This window comes from Candidozyma haemuli, assembly GCF_002926055.2.
Source record: "Candidozyma haemuli strain B11899 chromosome Unknown B_2014730914, whole genome shotgun sequence".
In the NCBI taxonomy this organism is placed as follows: domain Eukaryota; kingdom Fungi; phylum Ascomycota; class Pichiomycetes; order Serinales; family Metschnikowiaceae; genus Candidozyma; species Candidozyma haemuli.
In genome coordinates, this window is record NW_020289902.1 from 1,877,957 (window position 1) to 1,904,565 (window position 26,609).

Sequence of the window (26,609 nt, forward strand, 5' to 3'; positions counted from 1 at the left end):
AAGTCTGTGATCAAGACAATGAAAATGCATAGATGATTGGCTCCGGTGACGTAGCGGGGTTCTTCATGGGGAAAAACAGGGTAGAAGTCGGTGCTTGCCATGGGTACTCCGAGCTGGAGTCGGTAAGTGAAAGTTTCTCACTCGTTTGAAGAAAGCAGCGAAGCAGTTAATTATGAAGGAAAGAAATAGTGAACGCCGCAGCCTTTTAGGAATAGTTTTAAGGATACCATCGTGGTCTAAAGGTCGCTTCTACCAGACTGCCCCAGATCAATATTTTGCTACCTGCAGTCTATCAACGGCTATTTAAGCCTCACAGCTATCACAAATGCCTTCAATTCTGTACTGCTTCATTCCAACAACATGTCGGGTTCCGGTGGAAGAAGGACCGATGATACGCGACGGTCCCAAAGTGGTATTGCCGCCTCTGATTTGTTAGATGATATGAAGGTGAAGGGTCATCGGGAGAGCTGAGCTGGCCACCCAACGCCAAAACCGTCAACAGCAGCGTCAACAGCAGCGCCAACAGCAGCGCCAACAGCAGTGCGCCAACGTTGATTCCATTGGAGATAGAAATACCAACGTTGGCGACAGCAGCGCCAAATCAGCGCACCGACACCAACGCTAACGGTAACGGCGATGTTCTGTGGCTCTGGAGATTTATGGGACCATGTCACCTATACTCTCTGAACTCTCTTCTATTCGGAGCTCACTTTGCAGTGCCATTTTTACCTACTGCACTAGAAGCAGAATGGAATTCTGGGATTGGGCTTTCTTCTATGAGTTTGTTGTACATGTCTGTTATTTTGGTTTACTATTCCGTTACGTCGATGGACTTCTCGACCAGGCCCTCATGACGCAGACTACTGTTTCTAGGAGGCATATCATCGGAAGATGCGCCATGGTATCCATGGCGCTTACTTCGACAGGTTTGGCAATGGCAATGTTCTGCCGTCTTAAAGATGTCGGTGGTAAAGTATTTCTTGGCGTCAGTGTCGTTTTGGTTGTGGCAGATGTGATGTACTTCTTTCATTTGCCGCTGTATAGCCGACGAGTGAAACTTCCAATATAAAAAGATCTTTAGGTTTCTACGAGCCGCCGACATAGTTTGTGACACAGCGATAGCATTCCCTTCAATAAGAAGTAAAGAGGAAGATCGTAAACTGAATCATTTAAATCTGTAAAAGATAAGTGCATCCTGATTGTCGCTTATAAAGACGAGGAAGCTAAATTAAAATCAAAGTTATTCTTTCGGCGCACTAAAGACGTTTGCTTTTCATCGGCTGTACTTGGGTGGAGTCGATTTATCAGCAAGAAGTCGAGTAGGTTTAGCTGCCACGGCAATTTGCGACAGAACACTCAATGATAAGGACTTTTTAGTGTCCATATGATAAATAGATACAAGAAATCCAAGTCTGTATGATCGTCCTAACTTTTTTGATAGTACTGAAGGGCCGACGTCTGGGATTTTAAAATCGGAAAGGGAACCAGAAAAGTTGTACAGCAGGACACCGCCAGATACAATTCGAAAGTTTCCGACTTCTCGTGCACAAGGAACTTCAACGGAGTGTTCAGAGAGGATCTTTGGAAAGCGTTCACCCAAAGCTTTACCGTTTCTGATTAATCCCTCGAAGAACACTTCAATTCGCTCTATAGATACGTTTGATGGTGCATTACCTTTTCCATCCAAGACTATGAGCTCAGCATCGATAAAGCTTGATATCAGCATACTGGGAAGCACAATACGCGCAGCGTCTATCACTTTGAATTGTCCAGGAGGTTTAAAACGAACGACAAGTTCATGAACAACTCCATTTGCTGAGGTAACAGAATCTCCAAGGGAAGGCACCAAGTTCTGAAAAAGGATAGGGCAATGGTATCGCCGAGACTTTAAATGCACAAATATGCCCCATAAAGATAATGAGGGTTCAAGATTTGATGACTTTCAAACTCGGCCTGAGGCAACACTTCACAAAGAAGTACCGCCTCTGATGAAAACGCCCAGTTCAAATCGGATATCGCGGCACGACCACGAGAAAGAAGCGCCTTCGTAAACCCGAGCCTCTCCTCCTCTGAAGATGGCAGTTGAATAATGGCGTTAGCAAGAATAGACGAGCCTGTCGAGAGTGCCTCAATAGAATGAACCAGGTGTTTTTCGTCCTTTGATGAGAAGCGAGCTAATACTTTAGATATCATCAGCAAGCCTTTAAAATGTGTTAAAGAATGCTTTTCAAAGACATGGTAGCCTCGAGAGATGCTGGGCATCGAAAACGAGATCTTTTTGGGCGAAATTTTAGACGCAACGTTGATCAAGTGGTAAACCGTCATGCAGACATGGAGCCCTTTATATTGAAGCACTACCTTAATCTCAAGGAAATGATGTCTTGCCAAGTTGTTGGAAAATAATGTAACTCCCACTTTTGGGAAGCGGCATCTATACATATATGATGGAATATTAACCAGTGAGATTCCATGAGATTTTGAACCATAATTCTGAGATTGGCTTGAGATATCAGTTAGAGGGCCATTGTACCTAACAAGTGGAGTCTGGCGAATAGCAGGGTTGCACAATCTGATTGGAAACCCCTGTTCTATCAGCTGAAACATGGTTCTTTCAATTAATGTAATATGGAGCAGCTCCAAGAAAAACTCATTTGAATCATCGAAGGGACCTGGATCAAGGGTTATTGTTAGTCTCAAAAAGTCGTTGAGCAACATACCAGGCAAGACAACATAATTCGAAGGATTTTGCTCAATTCGTTCCGCTCCAATGTAAGCAGCTTCCAAATGAACAATAGTATTATCGTCAAGGACCTCATGCGAGCTGCTTTTGAAACTCTTCAGACCAAAGCGGACGATAGTCGGCCCAACATCTCGTATGCCACATATAACTTTTCCATCCCACACATAGAAGCATCCAGAAGTCATTTCCCTGTTGAAGGCCTACTCAGAACTGCGTACATGATCATGCCTCCTTCCTGACCAAGCCTATCCGCTTTTTGATTAATGTCTGAAACAATGCTATCAAAGACAGCTGTATTCATGTTATCTGAACGACCCTTCTCACCGATGAATTTCTCCACCAGATCCACATTTCTGATTCTTACCACGGAAACATAGTAATAAAGTCCGTTAACATTGAACACACTCGTAAAGTGGGATACATAGTCCTGTTTGTGCTCTTTGATACACTTGAAGACTAGCGACGACACAGCTAGTTCTTTATCGCACACGTCATGTTTCTCCAACACGACGAGGCAATCAACAAACTCGTTCGCCATAATGCAAAAAATGAAGTAGTTGAACCAGTAGAATGGGCCAGCTTTTAGATACTCGATGCGCTCCAAACGCTGGACTTTCCTTACCGAGTGCAGCCGGATGAGTCAACTTGACTTGCCTAATGAAGTTATTAATAAAATAATAATCTGTAAATAAAAGGCCCTCATATTAAAGGGGTCAATAGATTGGGACTGATACACGCTTTTTTTTTCATCGTCAACGAATAATCAATCAGACATCCAGTTCAACCGATAATGTACCTAGTCCATACAATTAGAAACTTAAATTGAGGAAACTGATCGTCCTTAATGAACCAATTCCTGCCTCGCCTAGTTCCCCAGGTCATCCTTTAAGTCGCCACGAACACGTTCTCTGAATGCATTGATGAATTCCTTCTTTCTCAGGTTGCTCTCTCTCACAGCCTTTATCTTCTGCAAACGATCCTCAACTGGCTCACAAATCCCACTGATCTCCAGAAGAAGCAGTCTCATGTTATTGAGCTTCATTCTGATGGTACCAGCATGATTGTCAAAGTCTTTTGGCTGTAGCTCGCCTTTCTCTAGTTGTTGGAGAAGAGTGAAAAGATTCGGTAGAAGCTCAATGACTTCTACTTTATCAAGAGCGCTTTCCTCTTGCTCTTGAGGATCTGCAATAACGACGTCTTCAGAGACAGGCTTCGGTTCTTGCTTAGATTCTTCACTCATGGCTGGAGTGTTCTTAAAACGGTAAACACCTTTAATGGGTAGAGGTGTAACACACCCGTACACCACAAAACATGTTGGACATCTAAAAAGAACACATTACTTAAGTATACTAAGACAAAAGTAAAAGACAGCTTGATCATGGGAGAAATATGAGATCTTCTACTCACCAGGCTTATTTGTGAAGAGCTTTCTCTGTATCTTCTTTTTGATTTTCCTGCATACAATCATATCACCTTACAACAGCCCTATCTTGGCTTAATCCAACTACACCTTCATCTTCTTCTTCACCATGGATCTCCTATTTTCGGTACTCACAAAGTGTTTACCTTGTTTTCCGGACCTCTCCAGTCCCTCGCTAACAGTCAATGGAACAAAGTACAGGATTCTTCGTCTTCTAGGCGAAGGTGGCTTCTCCTACGTTTACCTAGTATCCCAGAAGAACAACTCCAACAATCTATACGCCATGAAAAAGATAAGATGTCCATATGGGGCTAATGATGCTACCTTCGCCAATGCGTGGAGAGAAGTTCGAAGCTACCACCGGTTTGCCGAAAGCAAGACACCATATATCATCCATACAATTGACGAGAGTGTTGTGAATGAAAGTGACGGCTCCAGAACGTTTTACATCCTTCTTCCCTATTTTGAGAGATCTCTTCAGGATGTCATAAACTTCAATGTTCTCAATAGCGTATCGATGGAGGAGGAAGAGGTGTTGAAGATATTTATCGGCGTGCTCAGAGGGGTTCAGGCAATGCACAAGTACCAGAGAAGAGGTTCTGGCGCTGGTCCTGAAACAGACGAGGATGAGAACGATATGATGCTTCCTGATGGCGATGATGACAGTTTACACGAAGCCACCGAACTACTGGAGCTTTGTCCTTATGCTCATAGAGACATTAAGCCTGCCAACGTCATGCTTTCTGCTGAGGGCTTGCCTGTTCTTGTGGACTTGGGATCATGTGCTAAAGCTCGGGTGAACGTTACTTCCCGCCAACAGGCATTGACCTTGACAGAATTCGCCCAGGAACACTGTACGCTTCCATACAGAGCACCGGAGCTTTTGGATGTTGCCAGCAACGCCAATATTACAGAACTGACAGATATCTGGTCTCTTGGATGCCTTTTGTACAGTTGTTGTTTTGGCTTCTCGCCATTCGAGAAACTCGAAATTGAGCAAGGCGCCAATTTGAATTTGGCGATTTCGCAAGCCAAATACGAGATCCCCAATGATCTCCGAGGATTCTCCCCAGAACTCATGGATATAATTACATCTTGCCTTGTGTTGGACCCTACGCAACGTCCAACCGTCGATGAGCTTTTAGAATCATGCTTGACGTTGCTTCACAGAATATGATCTTCACGGAATAGCCCCCATATTTTCCATTTTCCTGCAGATAAGAGCAATCAAACAAACAATTCGGCCCGTGTCCCATTAATAATTTCAAGTCACACCCCTTAAGCTACCAAAAGATCCACCATGACAAAGTTCCAAAGAGGTGAACTCATGGAAGGATGGAATGACTGTCCAGATATCATGATGCAGGCGAATTCCAGCAATAGCAGTGTTGGATCCCGTTCTAAAAGAAGAACTCCTCGTGCATATGGCTCTGCCAACTCTTCCCAGAGTAATGTGGGCTCTGGAGGCTCTGAACCACCTCGTGAATACTCTACCGAAGAACTTCGGCAAACTAGAGAGTCTCTCGAGGATTACATAAGCAAAGGTGAGTTCAAGGAGGAGGACAAGACTTTCGTGACTGAAAGACTCATAAAAGCATATGATGAACTTGAAGCCCAGCACCAACAGTTTGTGACGAGAGTGGCAGACGCTGTGATTTCCAAGCTGAAGAAACCATCACAACTCAAGACTGAGGTTCTCACGTTCATGATGGCCAACAATGGAGTGAGTTCCTGGGCAGTTGCGCTCAAGAAGCTCGCTGAGATGCAATAAAGAGTTATAATTAAAAGTGAATTAAAGCGTGATTTATCTGATTTAAAGCAATGTTCGTATCGATGATGATGTTTATACTATACACAACACATAGAGCTGGGTATTACTAAATGCATGAAGGGACTGTAAAGGTATGTCCACATTGATATCGACCCAGCAGCCATGGGTTTTTAAATGAAATGTTGTAAAAAGTAAGCATAGCTGGAGCTGTCTTACATTCTCTTTCTTCTGCCGATCTGGGCCTGGAAACCGGTCTTGATACTCGACACAGACCTCGTGGAACCACAGGCTTTACAGCTCAAGAAATGCAATCTGTTGGCCGATTCTCTCTTCAACTCAGTGTTCATAGACTTACAAGTCTTGCATGTCACGTACTCGATGATGTATCTTCTCAAGACGGACTCCATCTGCTTGGGCTGGAACTTACCCTTCAAGACCAATCTCTTCTCACCGTCAATGGAACCGGAAGTACCCAACTCAGCAAACAAGAACTGGATCAAATGCTCGGGATTTCTCTGTAAAACAGTAGCAATTTCTTGCACGTTGGCAAACAAGGTCTTCTTGGAACCTTCTCTCTGACACACTGGAGGAGGGATTCTGAACTTAGGGCCACTTCTGTCGCCAGCCAACTCTGGGTTGTTCTGCTTCAAGATCGTAAAGAAACGAGACAAAAGGAAATCGTATGGCAAGCCCAAAGTGGTCTGTACTGGCAACTCCTGGTTGTCTGATGGAGCAGCTCCCGTGACATCGTCAAGTCCAGCTTTCTCCAAGGCTTGCTCGAAGTCACTGGTTCCAGCCGCTTTCGTAGACTTCTTCTTCTTCTTTTTCAATCCCAAATCGTCAAACGAGGCGGTAACGCTGTCCACAGAAGGAGACGCTCCACTGTCGCCACTCTCGTCTGTCTTCTTAGACTTCTTCTTCTTCTTCAAGCCTGCGAACATGTCGTCCAACTCGGCGTTGGCTGGCGAAGGACTGCCGCCCTCGGCCTCCTCAGTAGGCTTCTTGGACTTCTTCTTCTTTTTCAAGCTCGGATCGAAACCTAAGTCACTCATGGTGCAGATGGATGGTTGAGTAATGAGTACTAGTTGAAATTTTTCGAGCCTTTTTTCCTCTCAAGCGTGCAGCGCACGACTGGGGATGGTAAGTAGGTGGGTGGAGAGTTTTCATGGGAAGACACGAAAATGGATAAAGTGAATTTTTTGTATATTTGAATTTGCTAAAAAAGGGGATTGTAATTGCTGGAATGAGTAAAATTTGGGTTTTTTGGTGGTTCGTGGTTGTTTAACTGGGGACTCTTGTTCAGATAGTGCTGCTTAAGAGAGGTAAATGGACCCTGGACGAGTTTCAATGAGGTTTGGAAGTTCATGGAGAGGAGCTTTTTCAGGGTAACTTTGGTTGCTTAGAAACTCTAAAGTGATCTTTATTTTCGATTTCTGACGTTTTTGGTGGGTTTTGGTGGACTGTGGCATGGCCTGGTATGGCTGCGAAAAAGTGCTATATGGGTGGATGGGACCATACATTGTTAATGCTTGGGGAAGCATGACTGGAGACAAGGTGCTGGAAAATGAATTTTATGGATATGGAAGTGCAAAAAAAATGGTTGTGGTGAATAAAAGTACGTGGTTTTTGGGTAACAACGACTCTCTGAGAGCCAGAGAGTGGTAATGCTTAGAGGGATAAGATGGGATTAGGATTTGACGTTTGACATGGAAAGGGGACTCTCTTTCCCTTTTAGTACTTCTAGAAGGAGCTAAATTGAACTGTTTGATTGAATTATTTGATCCTTAGCTTAGAAGTCAAAAAACCTAAATATAAGATCATCGATCCTTGAACCACCAGAGCCAGACAATATACCATTCACGTTCCACTGTAAATCTGAAACAACCTTCTACGTTCCCCCACATACCTTCAACTACACTCCCAAAACCATCTGCTTTCGCCCATCCGGCGCTGTTATCTATTATACACTGTAAAGACCCAATACAACCTGCTTCAGCCGTGGATCCTCTAATTATCTATGCTCAACTTCTCGGTTTCCTTATTCAAACCCTCCACGTTCTTCTCCTCGTTGGCCTTTTTCATGGCCTCCTGGGCCTGCTCCTCGAGCTCCTTGGACTCTGTGCCTGGAGTATATGTCACCTTGGTGTTTTCACCCTTTTCCTCCACCTTCACGTTATCTTCAATAGCGTACATCTTCAACAACCAATTCTCAACCTCTTCCTTGCCATTAGCCTCTGCCTCATAAATAGCATCGTGCCCAGATCCGTTCTTAATGAAAACATCCACCTTATACTGCTGCGTCAATAGCTGGCACACCTCCAAGTGCCCATTATATGCTGCCCAGTGCAACGCAGTGTTACCACTGTCGTTCTGTTTGCTGGCCAACTTTTCGGCCTCTTCCTGTGGCAAAAGCGATAAAAGATACTTCACCACCTCCACATGCCCATTGCCTGCTGCCATATGGATAGTGCTGCTCGATGTGATATCATCCACAATGGTAGGAAGAAGCAGGCCAGGCACGATCTCGGCGAAAACCTCCTTGAGGTACTCCAAGTCGCCTTCTCTGGCGTCGTAAATAAGAGCGTCTTTTTCCTCCTGCGAGAGCGACGTAACTGCCATGCTGACCAGTGATGAGTATCTGTAGAGATGGATTCGATGGAGTGGAAAATGCGATGCTCTTCCCTCCCAACAGTACACCCCATATATACTGATAGCGTAGACGTGATTTGTAATACCACCATAGATCCCTGCTTTGGTTAATTGGGTGTGAAAAATACGTCTTTGGGCTATTTGGTTACCTTCATAAACTCTGTATCTGCAATGCCTCCCAAGATTGAAGAGGTGGACGGCAAAGACAGGAAGGTCATAAAGAACCCGTTTGCTCCAAGGAAGTCTACCACTGTCCAGCGGTCCAGGGATGAGGTTTACCCGGAAAGAAAGGGCTTGAACAAGCCACAGTACTTGGGTGATAGCGATCTTGATTTGATCTTTCAAAGGCTCGAAGGGATTCTACTGCCTAAGCTAGAAGATACCACCATAGATGGTCTATATAAGGTGCTTTTTGAAGATAGGGAGACGGAGGATAAACGGTGGGCGGTCGTGGAAAGACTACTTGACTATTTGATCGAGATTAAGACGTACTCGGTGAAGGTTAATGCTAAGGATAACGATAAGAACCTTCTATCTATCTCTTTGCATGATATCAGAATATTTGCTAAGCTTGTGAATGTGATTATTATTCTTGGAATCTACCCGTGTCTTCACCCTTTGCGGATCGGTATTCCTTTGGAAAAGAGAAGACTTAAGGACTTTGGTTCTCCAATCTATAAACCGATTACGATTGACCAGGTACCGGCTGCCAAGGGCGCTAAGTCGTACACTGAAAGACACAAGCAGCATGAGTTGCTTCTAACGATGATCTATAATAAGTTGACGGAGGTTTTCTTTGAAAAATCTGATGTGCAACAGCTTCTAATGAAAGGCAGTGGGTACTCTGATTTCCTTACTGTGGCTATAACACTTGCAACGGTGCCTTACTTCAGTATTGAAATCCGTGAAAAGGTGCTTAGGGAGTATTCTACGGTGACAACTATTGCATCCACGTTCGAGCTTTACCAGGATTACTCTTTACTAGTGCAGTCGCCATCTCCAGGTTTTTTCAAGACTTTTGTCATGCAAAAATTGCAAGCGCTTCCTTACTCTGCTCCAAAGGGCGATGGACTTCTCACATTAATGGAATATGTGCTTGGTTTGAGAGATCAGGAAGATATTGGCATTGAAAAGCTCGACCAGGTGGCTAGTGTGGTTCTACAGAAACCGAGAGACTGTCCCAGCAGTGAGTACTTCACGTCAATTGGTAACCAATGCTACGACCTTCTCGTCAACATTAATAGACCCACCATCACGAGTTGCACGTCGCATGTCATTGAGAAGATATGGTATAAGAATCCAAGGATTGTCGAGGACTTCATTCTCAAGCGTATTTGGCGAAACCTTGATCCAAAGCCCGAGGACACTACTGACATGGTACTTGTATCAGAGGCAGCATTAAACAACAACATTAACGTCCTACTTACCTTGTCTTCCAAAGGTCTCCCTGTCCCACTCCTCATGTCCATTTTCATGTCTATACTTGTTCCCCTCTGGTCCTACTATATCTTCCTTAAGAGCAATGAAGCCTCAGGAGAAGTGGCACAGAACATTATTTTGGGCTTCTTGGCTTGTGTTGGCACGGATGCAGACGCATTACAGCAAGGACTCGATTTAATCGCTCGGAACGTTGTCAGTTTGGGTGGTGAAGGCTGGAAGTTCCGTTTTGGCCCTAATCGTCTTGTTGAAATCGGTCGAGAGGACCAACAGGTTGGTTCTGATAAGTCTGCCGAGGCTAAAGTTTTGGATTTCGTGAAGGCACTTGACAATGGATGCAAGTACTTTGTCGAATTGGCAAAACAGCTAGACGATGAACCGGTTAGGAGATTATTCGTCGCATTGCTTCGTAAATGGCTTGATCAGGGCTCTCAGTCTCTTTCAGAAGATAATTCGTTTATCAGATTGGCTGATCTTCGACTTCTAGAGAGTTTGGCTAAAGAATTCAAGGAGACTCTTGCAGAATCACCGCTTGAGCTCTTTGACCTTATTCAGAGTGTTCTCAAGCATAGAAACGATTTGGCTACAGAGGATGCCAATATGGATGTGGATTCTGATGACGAAGATGCTGATACATCAGGCTCTGATGAACTCACTACGGTGGTTCTTGAGCTTCTCTCGGCAGTTCTTTCTGAAACACAACCTTCTACGCTCGACGAAGACTGCAAGAATAAGTTAGCACAAATCAAGAAGACACTAGCTGAAAGATTCAGTCTGCTTCCTTCAGCAACGTCTTTGTCAGAAAGAATTGGACTTCTTCTACAAGGCGACACTCCTGCTAAGAATGAAACCGAAGCTCACCAAAAGATCTTTACTCGTGCTATCTCAAACCTCAATGACCCCTTAGTTCCCATCAGAGCCCATGGACTTTATTTATTAAGGCTGTTGGTGGAACAACAAAGTCCAGTTCTCAGCGTGGACTTTGCACTCAATTTGCATCTCATCCAACTCAAAGACCCAGAACCCTTCATCTACCTCAATGCTATCAAGGGTCTTGATAGTTTACTCGACTGGGACGCCTCTACGGTTCTTCCACAGCTTGTGGGACTTTATGCTGGTACTAATGAAGAAAAAGTCGATCTTGATGAACGTCTTAAGATCGGTGAGGTGATTCTTCGGTTCATCCAAAGTCAGGATGAAGCTTTCACTGGGTCTCTAGCAAAAACTGTTGCTGACGGAGCTCTACTGTTAATTAGAAGGCCCTCTGGAGATCAGCCTTTAGTGGACGATAGACTCAGAATGTCAGCGATGTCTTTACTAGGAACCTGTTGCAATACTAATCCAATTGGTATCTATGATAACCTTGAAAACGCTTTGGATTGTGCTATTGGTATTCTTCAATTAGAGACTGATAAAGATAAGGCCATAATGAGACGTTCCGCTATTGTTCTCATTCATGATTTGATCGTGGGAACCTCTAAATCAGACGTTGTTGCATTCCCAGCTTCTTATAGAGACAAGGTTTTGACGGTTTTGCGTTATGTCAAGGATAACGATAATGACTTACTTACTAGAGAACATGCACAGTCTGTGCTTGATACTATTGACGAGCTTGTCAAAGCACTCATGTCAACTGAAGAGGAATAGATAGTAATACATAATAGCATCTAACCAATTATTTTGCCTTGAAGTATTTATATATATATAGAATTAAGCAGTAAACATCACATCATTTAGTCAACCTCCTCCATGGCAGATTCGACAGCTGGCTCCTCGGTGGAAGCAGTGGCGGTGGTACCAACCTCAGCGGTCTCAGGCTCGTCATCCTCGATGTTCAAACCCAAAGAGATCAATCTGTTGATTCTGTGAGCGAAAGAGGATGGCTCCTCCAAGGAGAAACCGGAAGTAAGCAAAGCGGTCTCGTACAACAAGGTGGTCAAGTCCTTGACGGTCTTGTCCTCAGCACCATCGGCGTCAACCTTCTTTCTCAATTCCTTGATGATAGGAGACTTTGGAGAGATCTCAAAGGTCTTCTTGGAAGACATGTAAGAGGACATGGTAGTGTCTCTCAAGGCCTGGGCCTTCATGATTCTCTCCATGTTAGCGGACCAGCCGAACTGACCAGTTCTGATGGCAGCAGGAGCGTCAACCAACTTGTGGGAGACAACAACCTTCTCAACCTGGTCACCCAAGATCTCCTTCAAGGACTTGGTCAATGGCTCGAACTCCTCAACCTCCTTCTCTCTCTGCTTCTTCTCCTCCTCGGACTCCTCCAACTCGAAGTCCTTGGTGATGTCAACCAACTTCTTGTCCTCGAACTCCTTCAATTGGGTCATGGCGTACTCGTCAATTGGGTCAACCAAGAACAAAACCTCGAAGCTCTTAGCCTTCAAAGCATCCAAGAATGGAGACTTCTCAACAGACTTGATGGACTCACCAGTGATGTAGTAGATGTTCTTCTGGTGCTCTGGCATACGGGTAACGTAGTCAGACAAAGAAGTGTACTCCTCGGTGGACTTGGTAGAGTAGTATCTCAACAACTTAGCCAAGGCAGGTCTGTTCTGCTGGTCCTCGTGGATACCCAACTTGATGTTCTTGGAGAAAGCAGTGTAGAACTTCTCGAACTGCTCAGAGTCCTCGGCGATCTCGTTGAAGGTCTCGATCAACTTCTTGACGATGTTCTTTCTGATGACCTTCATGATCTTGTTCTGCTGCAACATTTCTCTGGACAAGTTCAATGGCAAGTCCTCAGAGTCCACAACACCCTTGACGAAAGACAACCACTCTGGGATCAACTCCTCAGCGTCATCGGTGATGAAAACACGACGGACGTACAACTTGATGTTGTTCTTCTTCTTCTTGGACTCGAAAGCATCGAATGGAGCTCTCTTTGGAACGAACAAGATAGCCTTGAACTCCAATTGACCCTCAACAGAGAAGTGCTTGACGGCCAATGGGTCCTCCCAGTCGTTGGAGATGGACTTGTAGAAAGCATTGTACTCCTCCTTGGAGACATCGTTAGGGTTTCTGGTCCACAATGGCTTGGTCTTGTTCAACTCCTCAGTCTCGGTGACCTCCTCCTTGACGGTCTTGGTCTTCTCCTTCTTCTCCTCCTCATCGTCAACCTCTTCCAACTTAGGCTTCTTGTCGTCCTCGTCTTCCTTCTTCTCCTCATCCTTGGACTCCTCGTCGTCAGCTGGAACCTCCTTCTCGACTTCCTTTCTGACAACCAACTGGACTGGGTAGGAAACGAACTCAGAGTGTCTCTTGACAACCTCCTTGATTCTCTTCTCCTCCAAGTACTCCAACTGGTCCTCCTTCAAGAACAATCTGATGATGGTACCACGCTTGATTCTCTCGTTGGTCTCGTCCAAGGTGATGGTGAACTTACCACCGGCGTTGGACTCCCAGACGTACTGCTCGTCGTCGTTGTGCTTAGAAATAACCTGGACGTGGTCGGCAACCAAGAAAAGGGAGTAGAAACCGACACCGAACTGACCAATCATAGACACGTCGGCACCAGCGGAAAGAGCCTCCATGAAAGCCTTGGTACCAGACTTGGCGATAGTACCCAAGTTGTTGATCAAGTCAGTCTTGGTCATACCAATACCAGAATCTCTGATCTCAAGAACCTTGCCCTCTGGCTTAGGAGTGAGTCTAATGAACAACTCTGGCTCCGTCTCCAACTGCGATGGCTCAGACAATGCCTGGTATCTGATCTTGTCCAACGCATCGGAAGCGTTAGAGATCAACTCTCTCAAGAAGATCTCCTTGTTGGAGTAGACGGTGTTGATGATAAGAGACATCAACTGAGAAATCTCAGCGGTAAACTCATGGGTTTCAACCTTTTCAGACATGATGGATAATTACTATTGATGAATTCGACTGAACAAAAGTAGTATGGGCGAATCCTCGACGCTTATATATAGTTGCAAAATTATGTCTTCTGGCGCGGCGAGAAAAAATTCCATAACCTTCCATGGGCCTGAGCAGTGGATGCAGGGCGTTCTATGGTCTTGTTCCAGAGGCTTCCACGTGGAGATAAACCACGGGGAAATTTGATGATTTAGGTGAATAAGTAACTTGAAGAGGCCAAGGGAAGTTGATATTGAGCTTTGGCTTCTTTTAAAAGTGCGTTTTTGGGGGTTTGGCGGGAGGTGGTTTGGTCTGGTTGGGGCTTCTTGAATGGCTGCGAAAAATGTCTACCGAGAAGGCTATGGAAGAAGGTAAGGCTAGGCGAGCCCAGGCAGTGTCAAGTGGAGGGAACGTGGAGGGAGAGAAATGGGATTGGGTAATTGGGGATTTGTATATTGGATGGGTTGAGTTTTTGCAGTTGACTCGTTTTGGAAGGGAGGTGGGTTGACGGGGTGTTGGATGGCTGTGGAGTGGTCAATGTGGCATAGCCAATTGGTCTGAGGTGGTAGTAAGTGTAAGAGGTACTGAAAGTGGCAGAATAGAAGCTACTTTCACAATTTAATTTTGGGTAGGGATCTTTGAATTACGAGTTTTACTGGTCTTGGGATGCCAGGTTGACCAATGGGTATCCGCCCTTGGCATCTAACTACACGTATTCACGCCTTTTGTATATTATAGACACAATGCCTATCCTTTTTATTACCCGAGTATTACCTCTTCATGCCATCTATCACCACCTAAATCATCACCTCCTCCGTCTCGATGCCACAATCCGTGCATCTTCTTCTCACGATGTTCCCACCAGCAGAAATAGGCTCTGACCAACTGTGGACGTGTCTTTCACCAAGCGACATACCGTTCCGTAGCTTTCTCGTGTACTCTTCAGCTCTGGTCTTCTTTCTCATCTCCTTGAGCTTGTCTTGGTACCGTTTATCTCTTCTCTGAAGACGTACAGCTTCACGCCTCTCCCACTCTTTATCTAAACCTTCGGCCAGACCCCACTTCTTCCAAGCAAACTCTTCAACCTGAAACCTTAGGAAAAGCTGCATTCGCAGGAACCCGTGTGGGTTTGGCTTTTCGACCCTCGGAAGAAGCGATACATCCTGAAGCTCCGGGTCCGTCAACAAGTAGTCCTCCTTGCACTCAGTCTTCGTCAACATCGAGTACTTATCCTGTTTTTCCTTCTGGCACCGGCGACACACGCGTACTTCTCTAAAGTTCGTAAACAAGTTAGGATCAATCTCAAGAGATCCACATTCGAAGCATTTTGGCGCATTCTCCAAATCTAGTGGCGGCGCCAAATCCCGAACCAAATGCTCCTTCTTCTGTCTCTCCTTCCATTGCTGTAGCGACTCTGGCTCTTCCTCCACGCCCTTGAGTCCGTTCTTCTCTGTATCATCTAAGAACCCGCCTCGGCTATCCTTCATCGTAGAGAAGTCATACTCGATATAGTCCTTTCTTTGGATCGAAGGCGGCTGGTACGTCAGCTCTAGCTTCGCCTTCTTCCGTTCCAGTTCGGTTCTTACCGAGCTGATATCGTTTTCTCCGGTGGCATCACGGTGCTGCTTCTGCCTTTCTCTCTGTATAGCTAGCGCCCGTTCTCTGTTCTCTTGAATCCGCTTTTTCTGCTCAGGCGTAAGTTCTGTCCTGGGAAGTGGCGGGATGACTCTCTGGGGCGGTCCAGTTTTTGGTGTTTCGCCATTTCGTATACTTGATGTGGCAGATGGTTGCGATGAGGATGACGGTGGTTCGCCTCTTCTCTGCTTGAGCCTTTCCAACGCTTTCTGGCGATTTGCCTCCTGACTGTTAGTACTAGGGACTTCTAAAATACTCATAAATGCTTTTATACATACTATTCGGGCCCGTTGTTCTGGGGATATGCCATTCAGTAAAGCCATGGGTAGTTGCTAATCTGGGGTTAATGTCGCGCATAGATATGTACTATGTACTATGGCTGCAAAATGTCTACAGTACACCACTGTACACCAGAGTCTTAGTCTATTACTATTACGTTTCCTTGTTCAACCTCTTGTCGGCCCACTGGGGCAAGACGAACGAGGCCTCGTGCACCTTGGCGTTGTAGTACTTCAAGTTCTCGTCGACGAACTTGTCGTCCCAGTCGAATCTCAATGGCTTCTTGACGTTGGCGTTAGCGTCCTTGGAGCAGACCATGAAACCAATGGTACCGGATGGGTACGTTGGGATGGAGGTGTAGGCGTACTCGGCAACTGGGAAAATCTGCTTACAGTCTTTCTTCAACTTGGAGATGATGTCCATGTGCAACCAGATGCTCTCGGCCTGGGTGGTGATGACACCCTTTTCAGTCAAAGCGCCCTTCAACAACTCAAAGTATGGCTTCTGGAAAAGACTCTCAGCTGGGCCCTCTGGGTCAGAAGAGTCAGTAACAATGATATCAAAAGTGTTCTTGTAGTCCTCCAAGAACTTGAAACCGTCACCAATGTGCACCTTGGTTCTTGGGTCAGCATAGGACTTGGCCATCTCAGGCAAGTACTTCTTGGACACTTCAATGACAGCCTCGTCAATGTCACACAACCAAGCCTCCTCGATGCTCTCGTGCTTCAACATCTCTCTCAAAACACCACCGTCACCTCCACCAATGACCAAAGCCTTCTTTGGGTTAGGGTGGGAGTTCATGGCCAAGTGGGTGATCATCTCCTGGTAAGAGTATTCGTCTCTCTCAGTGACCTGGATACAGTTGTCCAAAACAAGCACATTACCATAGTCAGTGGACTTGAACACAAGCACATCCTGGTACTTGGACTTTTCAGCGTGCAAAACCTTGTCGACTCTCAAGGACATGGCACTACCTGGCCACATGGTGTCGCTGACTTCAGCGAACCAGCCGTCTTTAATGGAAGGGTGGGACAATTCGGACATTTTTATAAGGAAAAAGTGTTAATTGAGTAGGACTAATTGGAGTAGGAAGTATGGAAAATTTTGATGCTTGCCAAGGTCCCCAGGTCACGTGGCCGCCCCGCCGTTAAAATGTCTCAGTTGCTACCATAACAAGGGCCGTAGGTATGGATATACAAGGAAGATATATAATTTTTTGAATTTATATAACGATTGTCTGGGATTGGGGTATTTTGGATTTATGTTCAGTTTTCCCAAAGTAAGCGGCTTTAGGCGTGGGACAATGGCTGCAAATTCTTCTCCATGTCGGTGCGTTCCTGTTCAGGCAGTACCGAAGATAACCGAAGAGCTGCCGATGCCCATGGGGTAAAGGATTTGTTGTTTTAGGGTGTTTGTGGGTTCTGTGTGGCTTTAGGGACATCCCCATGGGAATGGGGTTACAAAGATGAAATTTTCAAAAAGGAAGTTTGAATTTACTTGGGGTGTTGTTTGGGTGGTTTATCTAAGCGCATAGCCTAGAAGGGCATCGAAGGAAGATAAGAGTATTTGTTTGGTAAGAAAAGGACTAGTTGGGATTGGAATGAAAGCAGATACTACAGTGTAATTACGGCTTTTCTTTAAAAAATTAGAAACAGAAACATATGTTGTATTATCAATGATACTTGGAACTTGGGTGCTCTACTTTTCTTCGCTCAGACACATCAAGGAACACAATTCTGGTCTGTTTCTTTTCATATCATTCGATGAACACTTTTTATAACTTACTTTCCTTCACTTCATGGCCCATGATATCTTTTGTCCCGTGGAATTTGAATGGCTTCAATTGTATGGCGGCTAAAAATGAGTAGTTTACTCGGTTATGCATCCGATCATGATAATCCTCGCTTAAGCATATGCGGCTTCTGGAGAAGGTTAAGTTTAAAATATCTGAATTCTCTTGCGTAGTTGTATTTCCTAAAGCTTTCAGGTTGGGCTTTTTCAGAACCCTTTGAATGGCTATAAAGGCATAAGGCTGAGAGACTGGCCAAGACACACTAGCCATTGTAAGGTATTCCCAACAATAGAATTTCAATGGAAATTGAAAGGTGCTATTGTTATGGAGTCAGCTAGTGATAACGCCCCTTGCCAATTAAGTTCAAATGGACCATAATTTCTGACGTATCTACACATTCTAAAGTTACAACACAATCAGGTGTAATAAAAGGTAGCAACAAAATTCCGCCTCTTCATTTAATAAAAGTAATTGAGTAAAGCCAAGAGAAGAACAAGCAAACTGGTCATTTCTCTACTAGATGCTTTCTTTATTAAAGGTGTAGCAATAAGTATTCCTGGTATATGTGCTGTTCCATCAAAGTTTGTCCAATGTTTTCTTCAAGCAAACGGTAAGTGACTGACTCGCCGTCCAAACAACAAACAGTAATGCTTCCAGCTAGAACTATGTTCCTGAACTTTAAGGCGGTCAGCTTCTGGGTCCTGGTAGTATTTCCAAGCTGGATGGACTCTTTCTTCAATTCGCAGCCATGTAAATCGACCCTTAAAGACCCCATCTGCCACACCGAGCTAGGCACATACTTTCGGTGAAGTAAAGCATAAAAAGGTCTTTTTTCGATGCTTTTAAATGTTATAGTATTGTTTTTTTCTAGATATATGCCACTTTTTGAAAACTTACTAGGCTATGCCTTTCGTTGTACATCGAGGGTAAATTATGTCATTCTAGGCGCCACATTAGCCCTGAGACTATAAAACTTATATCCAAGTAAACCTTGATTTTTCAAGAACAATATCAAGGTATTCCTTAATTTTCTTAGGCTGTATGAAGAGTCTGAGAGACAAAAGTAGCTCTCAAGAGCTCAATTTCGGTTTTTTTTTTTTTTTTTGTTAACTGTGTATTAAGAGGACGCCTTACGGCACGAAAACTATATCACTATAGAAAACACAACCCCTTAATCATCGGGTTTACAAGGACTTCCTCATTGCCGTCCGGCTCGAAACACCCCCGTCTGAACTTCAGCTTGAGTGTCTCTATAACTCTGTCCTTGCGTTGTAGCCTGCTCGTATGGTATTATATTCCCATCGGCAGAACCTTCTGCATCGCTGATTTCATAGCTCTAACCAGCAAAGGAGGGTTTATAATTCCATCCTTAGCTGCCCTCCGTCGTCGCGAGAAATTTAACCGGACGACTTTAACGAACCAATTTAATCGTCTTAGGTTCCCAAAAGTCACATCCTCAGGAGCTAACATCTCCCGAAGATTCATGGGGCGTGGGAATCCCATTCGTCCCCACCAGAATTTTGAGACATGGCATTCATTGTAAATGTGACGGAGCATATTGTCCTGTCTGTACTGTTGTTGGCATAAATGGCATAGCGTCATTCCATGAGCAGGTTTGTCATGGATAGGAACATAAGATCCAAAGTTGAAATGATGAATGGCCCCAAACTCATTTCGCTTGAGCCATTCCTCGCGGTGTAAACTTTTCCAGAATTTGTCCCATCTCTTGATAGGTCGGGCCTCTGGGCAAATTTCTCTGAATCTTCCTGGCATAATTGGTGGTTTCTCTTCTTGTTTCTTTCGGCTTCTGGAGGTGAAGATCCCAGTATTTAGCTGCTGAGATTCATGTGGTCTTGGGTGGCCCGGGATCCCCAAGATCAGCTCCACATCCTCCACTCGAACCCTCGAGGCTATTGTGGCCGGGTGAGTGGTTCGAGTCCCTTTAACTAATTTCTTCCAAGCTTCGATATACTGAATTTCGTTCTCAGTAAATGTCCACTCCAAGTTCTCGAAATAACGTCCATTGGCTTCAAAGAGAAATTCTTCCCAATAAAGCCCATGGCTTTGTCTTATTTTGGCACGTCGGTTGTTATGGAAAATCTTCACAACGTGGTGAAGCATCTTCGCCCTCAAGTATTTGATGAACCACAGCTGATCGTCACCAAGTGTTCTAGCTAACACCTTGGCACGATGTCCTTGTAACTGTGAACTCAATTCAATGAGGCCATAACCGCCTTTCTTTGGTCTAGCATATAATTTTGGTGCCAGGACCCCTTTAAACATTCTTTGAATGGCATCGTCAATATTTCGAAGTTCCTTCTCTGTCATACACTGGACCAAGTCCTTGTATATGGTCTTGGAACTCACGAACATGTTGGTCCCGATAGTCTTACTGATGATATCCAATCCTCTGTATCCTTGCTTGTAGGTCATAAATGGAAGGTAGTAGATGAAATGCCGCCAGTTCACCCCTTTCATGCTAATCCCCAAATATTTTAGCTCTTCCCGGTTGATATAACTCTGTGGGTAGGGCAAAATATCTTGTTCTTGCTCGGGATAGTCACGCCTAAATCCTATGAGTTTGGATTTCGATGCACTAACCTTACTATTACTGGCTCTTTCAAAACGTTTAATGCACTTAGCGGCATGTGCATAGTCTCTCAAGTTGGCTAAGTAGATGTTGACGTCATCTGCAAATGCATGGTATTGCATTCGCCCAAGTTTGATATCACCATAGCTTAGCTCAATTCCTTCTAGTAGCTTTAAATGCAACAATAACGGCTCCAACGCGATGTTGAAGAGTAAGGGAGAGAGTGGATTCCCTTGCCTCGTTCCACAATCAATTGGGAAATGAGGCCCTCCGCAATTGTTCATTCTAATCTGAGCAAACTGGCCCTTAAGCAACAGCATAAGTAATCGGCACATTTTGGTCCCAATGTGCATTTTTTCAAGAACGGCTTGGATATACTGATGAGAGATGCGGTCAAACGCTTTAGTAAAATCAGCCATCAAAATAGCCTGATAATACGAAGCTTTGGTCTTCTCTCTATTGTCCTGGATAAGCTGGACCATGGTGAAGAACTCCATGGTATTATGGTTGATATGTCGACCTTTAATGAAACCTCTTTGGTAAGGACCTATCAATTTGTCAAGCACTTTCTGTAGCCTATTGCAGGCTGCACTCGACACCACCTTAAGCGTCGTGTTGGTGAGTGAGATAGGTCTAAGGTTTGCAATTTCCGTAGACTGGTTTTGATCACGTTTAGGAATGAGCGTAATCAAAACCTTCTTAAAACTCTGTGGTAACTTTCCTGTCCTCATCATGTTATTAGCCTCGCGTGTGAGTATGGGGCCGACATCCTCCCAGAAGTGTTCTAACACTGAGTTCTGGATACCATCGGGTCCTGGTGCTGAAGACTTCTCCATTTTCCGAAGGGCTTGGAGAAGTTCATCCTGAGTAAATCGTCTGTTAAGGGCGGCCCTTTGTGAGTCTGAGAGATTGTCTCCCACTGGACTCAAAAACCTTTGCATTTGTTCTGGTTCCACTGTTGGGGGTGATTGATAAAGTTCCCTGTAATAGTCGGTCGCTATAAGAATCATCCCTAACGTATCTTCTGCTTCTCTCTGTTTCTCCGAATTCGAAAGTTTTTGAATAACAATTGGATCTGTGCGCTTGTGCTGGAAGAAGAGCTTTGTAGATTGATCAATATGACCGGCCTTCAGCATGTGAACGCCCTCTTTGATCAATTGATTTGCCACTTCTGGCTGCCTTCTCCGCACTAAGCTCATAAACTTGAGGTGGTCCATAGCTTCGCTTTTAATCAGAAATATAGCCTCATCAATCGTTTTATCATGTGGTATTCTCCGAACCTCTTTATCAGAGAACGGAGGAAGGAGCCGTCCAAGTGGAAAGACAAATCGTGGCTTCCCAATGTGGAGGTCCTTCTGAGGGTGGAGGTGAAAACGTACCGATATAACGACGTGAGTTGAAGTGATTACAGGATGCTTGGCGGTCAGATACCGTCTTGCTCTGAGGCGCCAGCTCCTTGGAAAGTAAAAACGATCAATCCTCCGATTGGATAGATAGGATGTGTTAGTTGGAACATCCGCAATACGCCTGTCCCAAACTGCTAAATCTTCTGTGTTGCAGGTGTTGTCCAAATCTTTGATAGCCAACCTAGCGCGTACCTCCGCTGGCGTTGAGTCTTCCATCGAATGGTTTAGATCACCACCATAAATTAACTGTAAAGTTGGGTATGCCTCCCTGAGGCGGATAAACCCAATCGTCGTATCATCAATAATATCTGCTTGCTTGTTCTTGTCTTGAGTCGGAAGATAGAAATTCTGGAGTAATATCTGTTCCCCCATTGACGTTTCAATCCGTATGTCGGTAGATCTGTGATGAAACACAGAGTTACTGCCGAGTTCATACTCCCCTAAGACTTGGAAGTGTCTTTGCTTGACAAAAATCCCAGTGGTATTGAATCGTTGGGCCCTTGCGGGTGTGGAAAAGAAGTCTAAGCCCCTAGCCCTTGCGTAATCTTTCATGGCTGCCACGTTGCTGTCGGTAGCCTTGAACTCTTGAATGAATAGAATGTCAAAATCTGCGGCTAGATGTGCCACTGTAACTAAATTATTTGTTTTCTGGATATTGAAAGAGCCAAACTTGAAATTGGTGGTGGAAACACCCTCTCGTCTTCGAATTGACGGGTGTTTAAATTGAATGATACGCTCCTCTATCATCAATATTTCCTTGCACGCTGCTTCTCTGCTGCGTGCTCCGTGGTTAACTCGTCAATAAGATCGGTGATCCTCACGGCATCCAGCACTTCGGTTGGATCCCTAGCAATTGAGGGGCGAGCTTGGCGAGTTGGGGATGGCGACCTAGATCTCGTCCGGGAAGCGATGGTCCCCCTCTCTGGCGAGAGAGCCACATCGTCCCTCAAGGGGCCGAGTTTAGGTGCCGGTTTGCGCCGAGAAGGAGTAGCTTGTTTTCTTGTATTTCGGAGCAAGGCTTCTCATAATTTGGGAGATTATATATTGTTTAGTTATTCATTTAATGAAGATTTTTTCATGATTTTATGTTAAGTTTCGCCGTTAAGGTAAAACAATTTATTAAATCGGTTGTCAAATCAGGCAACCTGTGCCCGGCTAGCTCAATGGCTAGAGCGTGAGACTTTTAATCTCAAGGTTGCGGGTTCGACCCCCGCGTCGGGCTTTTGAACCTTCTTTTTTAACTTTTACTTTCCTACAATTGGTATTATTTTTTGCTTCTGTATATTTACAGATGTATTCCCATCAAGGATGCGGACTACAACATCTTTCAATGAATGAATAGACTATAACTTAAATGATTAAATACAATAGGGACCGAGATGCTTATTTGCCAGCGGCAACGGCGGCCATCTTGTTCAAGGCGGAACCGTACTTGAACCATTCGATCTGCTCGCTGTTGTATGTGTGAGACAACTCGGTTTCCCAGGCAGGGCTACCGTCCTCTGGGTGAACTCTCAAGGTAAGGTTCTTACCTGGAGCGAGGGTAGTCAAACCTTCGATGTCAACCTCGTCCTGTGGCTGGATCTTGTCGTAGTCCTTGACGTCAACGAAGTTCAATGGCAACAAACCTTGCTTCTTCAAGTTAGTCTCGTGAATACGGGCGAAAGACTTGGTGATGATAGCGAAACCACCCAAGAATCTTGGCTCCAAGGCAGCGTGCTCTCTGGAAGAACCTTCACCGAAGTTCTCGTCACCAATGACAACCCATGGGTGGCCAGCGTCTCTAAGAGCAGCGGCGGTGTCTGGAACACCAGCCCACTCACCAGTGTAGTGGTTCTTGACGTTGTTGGCCTCACCGTTCTCAGCGTTAGTGGCACCAATCATGTAGTTGTTAGAAATGTTTTGCAAGTGACCACGGTACTTCAACCATGGACCGGCCATAGAAATATGGTCAGTGGTGGTCTTACCAACGGCCTTGATCAAGATTGGCAATCTCTCGGCGTCCTTACCGTTCCAAGCCAGGAAAGGAGTCAAACGTTGCAATCTGTCGGAGGTTGGGGCAATGACGACCTCAACAGAAGCTCTGTCCTTTGGTGGGGCCTGGTAAGTGTTCTCACCTGGGTCGTAACCGTTTGGTGGCAAACCAACACCCTGTGGCTCCTTCAACTTGAACTCGTTTCCGTCAGCATCCTTCAAGGTATCAGTGATTGGGTTGAAGCCCAAGTCACCAGAGATGGCGTAAGCGGTAACCATGTCTGGGGAGGCAACAAATGCGTGAGTGGCTGGGTTACCATCGTTTCTAGAGGTAAAGTTTCTGTTGAAAGAAGAAACAATGGTGTTCTTGTCACCCTTCTGGATGTCCTGTCTGTCCCATTGACCGATACATGGACCACAAGCGTTAGCCATGACAACACCACCGAAGTCCTCGAAGGTCTTCAACTGACCGTCTCTGGCAATGGTGGCTCTGACCTGCTCGGAACCTGGGGAAATGGTGAAAATAGACTTAGACTTCAAGCCGTGAGCAGCAGCATCCTTAATGATGGAAGCAGATCTGGTCATGTCCTCGTAAGAGGAGTTGGTACAAGAACCAATCAAACCGACCTTGACCTCCAATGGCCAGCCGTTAGCAATGGCGGTCTCCTTCATCTTGGAGACTGGGGTGGCCAAATCTGGGGTGAATGGACCGTTAACGTGAGGCTCCAAGGTGTTCAAGTCAATCTCGATAACCTGGTCGTACTCACAACCCTCGTCAGCCTTCAAGAAGTCCTTCTGGTAGAGCTTGGCGAAGTCGGCGATAGAAGATCTGCCGGTAGCGTTCAAGTAGTCAGCCATGGACTGGTTGAATGGGAAAACAGAGGTGGTAGCACCGATTTCAGCACCCATATTACAGATAGTACCCATACCGGTACAAGAGAAGGTGTCAACACCCTCACCGTAGTACTCAACGATAGAACCGGTACCACCCTTGACGGTAGTGATACCAGCCAACTTCAAGATGATATCCTTTGGAGTAGCCCAACCAGACATCTTACCGGTCAACTTAACACCAATAATCTTTGGAGCCTTCAATTCCCATGGCAAGTCAGCCATGACATCGACGGCATCGGCACCACCGACACCAATGGCCAATTGACCCAAACCACCAGCGTTAGGGGTGTGGGAGTCAGTACCAATCAAAAGAGCACCTGGGAAAGCGTAGTTCTCCAAGACAATCTGGTGAATAATACCGGAACCTGGCTTCCAGAAACCCAAGTTGTACTTGGCACAGGCGGTAGCCAAAAAGTCAAACACCTCCTTGTTCAAGTCAATGGCTCTGGCCAAATCCTTGACACCACCAATCTGGGCCTGAATCAAGTGATCACAGTGGACGGTGGATGGAGTGGCAACCTGAGGCATACCAGCAGACATGAACTGCAAAATAGCCATCTGGGCGGTGGCATCCTGACAAGCCACTCTGTCAGGTCTCAACTTCAAGTAGGAAACACCTCTCTCAATGTCCTGCTCATGAGGCTTGTCCAAGTGACCGTACAACAACTTTTCAGCGTAAGTCAAAGGTCTGTTCAATCTCTGCTTGACAATCTCGACATTCTCCAAGTGCTTCTTGTACTGGATGAAAGAAAAGTCCTCCAACAAGTTCTGGTTAACCTTGGAGTCCCTGGTGATACCGGCGGTGGCAAGGCCACGAACGGATCTTGGGACCTTGGCGGCGGTTCTTCTGGATGCAGACAACATGGTGATTGTAGTCTGGACTTCTAGAGGTTTAGGGAAGGAAGGGAAGAAAAAAAAAAGTGCGCAGTAGTGGACATTTATATAATCGCAGGGTTTTTTCCTGGAGACTTTTGGTGGATAGCCAATTAGGGTGAGGAAATTTGTAAGGCGAGATCCGGGGGTGATCTGGGTGCAAAACACCCTCCGCCAAAAGTGGCCTAGAGTCGCTGGAAAAATGCAAAAAATTACATGCCACTTACTTAGGGTAAGAATAACACACTGACAGCTTTTTAGGCCATTTAGTTGGCTCCTTCGTCTCCATTGGTGAAACCACTCCCCGTGGAGCCCTCGGAAGTGATGTTTTTCTCCAGGTTTTTGCATCTTCCAAAGTCGCGATTTTCTCAACGCTCATTTGCTGTAGTGTTTCGGACCCGACGAGCGGGTACTCGGTGCGCGGGTCGCACGTGAACCCTCGGATCCTTATGTGGGGCAGCAGAGGTTTAGCAACCACCAAAGAGGAGAAGAAGAGGTAGAAAATGACCAGAAAAGGGTGAAGTGAAATTAGGAGCGGTCTGTATTTTTAACTACGTAAAAATATTGGTATAAAGAAGGGTTGTTCTGTGGTTTTCGCCCGTTCTCAGATATATCCATCCTCGACGAGGCACCCTGGGCTAAGTGGCTCTGGGGGATGCAAATGCAAAAAATGCAGTGGTTACGGCGAGACAGAACAATAATTGAAAAAGTGGAAAGTAGACCAGTGAATGAACTGATGGTTGGCCCAAACCATCCACCATAAAACACATTTTTACCGACCTTTCTATTTATTTATTTTAAGTTTATCCCATTCCTTCCCTTCCTCTTCCCCTGCCTCTTCTCTTCTTTTTCCCTGCCTTTCCCTTCCTCTGCCTTCAGCACCTGTGGCTTCTGCCTCCCGCTGGACCTCGGCTGCGAAAAGCAACCCAAGTGGGTCCCGTCTGACCATCGTTTGCTTGCTGCACCCCTGGAGTGGTACCGTCTGGGGTATGGAATTAGAGAAACCCGTGCTGTGATTGGCCAAGCCAGAATGGGGTGATTGGTCCAGTTGTGGGACATCCTTCCAGACTGGGTGGTGTGGATGTGGGAAGTGTGCTCGGTAGATGGAGATATCGTTCTGCCGAGCAGTAGGTGAGCAGATGAGGCAAGCAACGGTGGAAAAGGTGGGTTGAAGTTTATTTGGGGTTGGTTTAGGAGGTGGAGGTGGGATTGGGATTTTGTTGGTTGGGGCTTTTTGGCTTTCGTTTTCGTTTTATTCTTCGTTTTGGTACTTCCATCATCTCTTACTACTGCC

The 26,609-nt window shown here is 45.4% G+C and overlaps 11 protein-coding genes and 1 non-coding gene across 12 annotated transcripts; 4 read left to right on the forward strand and 8 right to left on the reverse strand. All coding sequences in view use genetic code 12, as the record gives it.

The window, feature by feature from the left end:
- Positions 1-1,887: 1,887 nt before the first annotated feature.
- Positions 1,888-3,278, reverse strand: CXQ85_001615 (uncharacterized protein; the record flags this gene model as incomplete). Its single annotated transcript, XM_025485318.1, has 3 exons — positions 1,888-2,157; positions 2,536-2,870; positions 2,945-3,278. The coding sequence occupies 3 exons, from the start codon at positions 3,276-3,278 to the stop codon at positions 1,888-1,890; spliced, it is 939 nt and encodes a 312-aa protein (XP_025340249.1).
- A 327-nt stretch (positions 3,279-3,605) lies between these two features.
- MED9 (Med9p) lies at positions 3,606-3,980 on the reverse strand (the record flags this gene model as incomplete). Its single annotated transcript, XM_025485319.1, has 1 exon — positions 3,606-3,980. One exon carries the CDS (start codon positions 3,978-3,980, stop codon positions 3,606-3,608), a length of 375 nt encoding a protein of 124 aa, XP_025340250.1.
- A 289-nt stretch (positions 3,981-4,269) lies between these two features.
- CXQ85_001617 (putative serine/threonine protein kinase) lies at positions 4,270-5,337 on the forward strand (the record flags this gene model as incomplete). Its single annotated transcript, XM_025485320.1, has 1 exon — positions 4,270-5,337. The coding sequence occupies one exon, from the start codon at positions 4,270-4,272 to the stop codon at positions 5,335-5,337; it is 1,068 nt and encodes a 355-aa protein (XP_025340251.1).
- Positions 5,338-5,460: 123 nt separating this feature from the next.
- On the forward strand, positions 5,461-5,931 carry CXQ85_001618 (uncharacterized protein; the record flags this gene model as incomplete). Its single annotated transcript, XM_025485321.1, has 1 exon — positions 5,461-5,931. One exon carries the CDS (start codon positions 5,461-5,463, stop codon positions 5,929-5,931), a length of 471 nt encoding a protein of 156 aa, XP_025340252.1.
- Positions 5,932-6,143: 212 nt separating this feature from the next.
- SUI3 (translation initiation factor eIF2 subunit beta) lies at positions 6,144-6,983 on the reverse strand (the record flags this gene model as incomplete). The annotated part of the gene is made up of 1 exon (XM_025485322.1): positions 6,144-6,983. The coding sequence occupies one exon, from the start codon at positions 6,981-6,983 to the stop codon at positions 6,144-6,146; it is 840 nt and encodes a 279-aa protein (XP_025340253.1).
- A 955-nt stretch (positions 6,984-7,938) lies between these two features.
- CXQ85_001620 (uncharacterized protein) lies at positions 7,939-8,550 on the reverse strand (the record flags this gene model as incomplete). Its single annotated transcript, XM_025485323.1, has 1 exon — positions 7,939-8,550. One exon carries the CDS (start codon positions 8,548-8,550, stop codon positions 7,939-7,941), a length of 612 nt encoding a protein of 203 aa, XP_025340254.1.
- A 201-nt stretch (positions 8,551-8,751) lies between these two features.
- CXQ85_001621 (uncharacterized protein) lies at positions 8,752-11,664 on the forward strand (the record flags this gene model as incomplete). The annotated part of the gene is made up of 1 exon (XM_025485324.1): positions 8,752-11,664. The coding sequence occupies one exon, from the start codon at positions 8,752-8,754 to the stop codon at positions 11,662-11,664; it is 2,913 nt and encodes a 970-aa protein (XP_025340255.1).
- Positions 11,665-11,750: 86 nt separating this feature from the next.
- On the reverse strand, positions 11,751-13,874 carry HSP90 (Hsp90 family chaperone; the record flags this gene model as incomplete). The annotated part of the gene is made up of 1 exon (XM_025485325.1): positions 11,751-13,874. One exon carries the CDS (start codon positions 13,872-13,874, stop codon positions 11,751-11,753), a length of 2,124 nt encoding a protein of 707 aa, XP_025340256.1.
- Positions 13,875-14,669: 795 nt separating this feature from the next.
- Positions 14,670-16,830, reverse strand: CXQ85_001623 (spermidine synthase; the record flags this gene model as incomplete). Its single annotated transcript, XM_025485326.1, has 2 exons — positions 14,670-15,579; positions 15,944-16,830. The coding sequence occupies 2 exons, from the start codon at positions 16,828-16,830 to the stop codon at positions 14,670-14,672; spliced, it is 1,797 nt and encodes a 598-aa protein (XP_025340257.1).
- Positions 16,831-18,828: 1,998 nt separating this feature from the next.
- On the reverse strand, positions 18,829-21,304 carry CXQ85_001624 (RNA-directed DNA polymerase; the record flags this gene model as incomplete). Its single annotated transcript, XM_025485327.1, has 2 exons — positions 18,829-18,857; positions 19,129-21,304. 2 exons carry the CDS (start codon positions 21,302-21,304, stop codon positions 18,829-18,831), a joined length of 2,205 nt encoding a protein of 734 aa, XP_025340258.1.
- Positions 21,305-22,723: 1,419 nt separating this feature from the next.
- CXQ85_001625 lies at positions 22,724-22,796 on the forward strand. Its single transcript has one exon. It is a non-coding gene; the product is annotated as a tRNA-Lys (tRNA).
- A 161-nt stretch (positions 22,797-22,957) lies between these two features.
- On the reverse strand, positions 22,958-25,306 carry ACO1 (aconitate hydratase; the record flags this gene model as incomplete). Its single annotated transcript, XM_025485328.1, has 1 exon — positions 22,958-25,306. One exon carries the CDS (start codon positions 25,304-25,306, stop codon positions 22,958-22,960), a length of 2,349 nt encoding a protein of 782 aa, XP_025340259.1.
- Between the last annotated feature and the right edge of the window lie 1,303 nt (positions 25,307-26,609).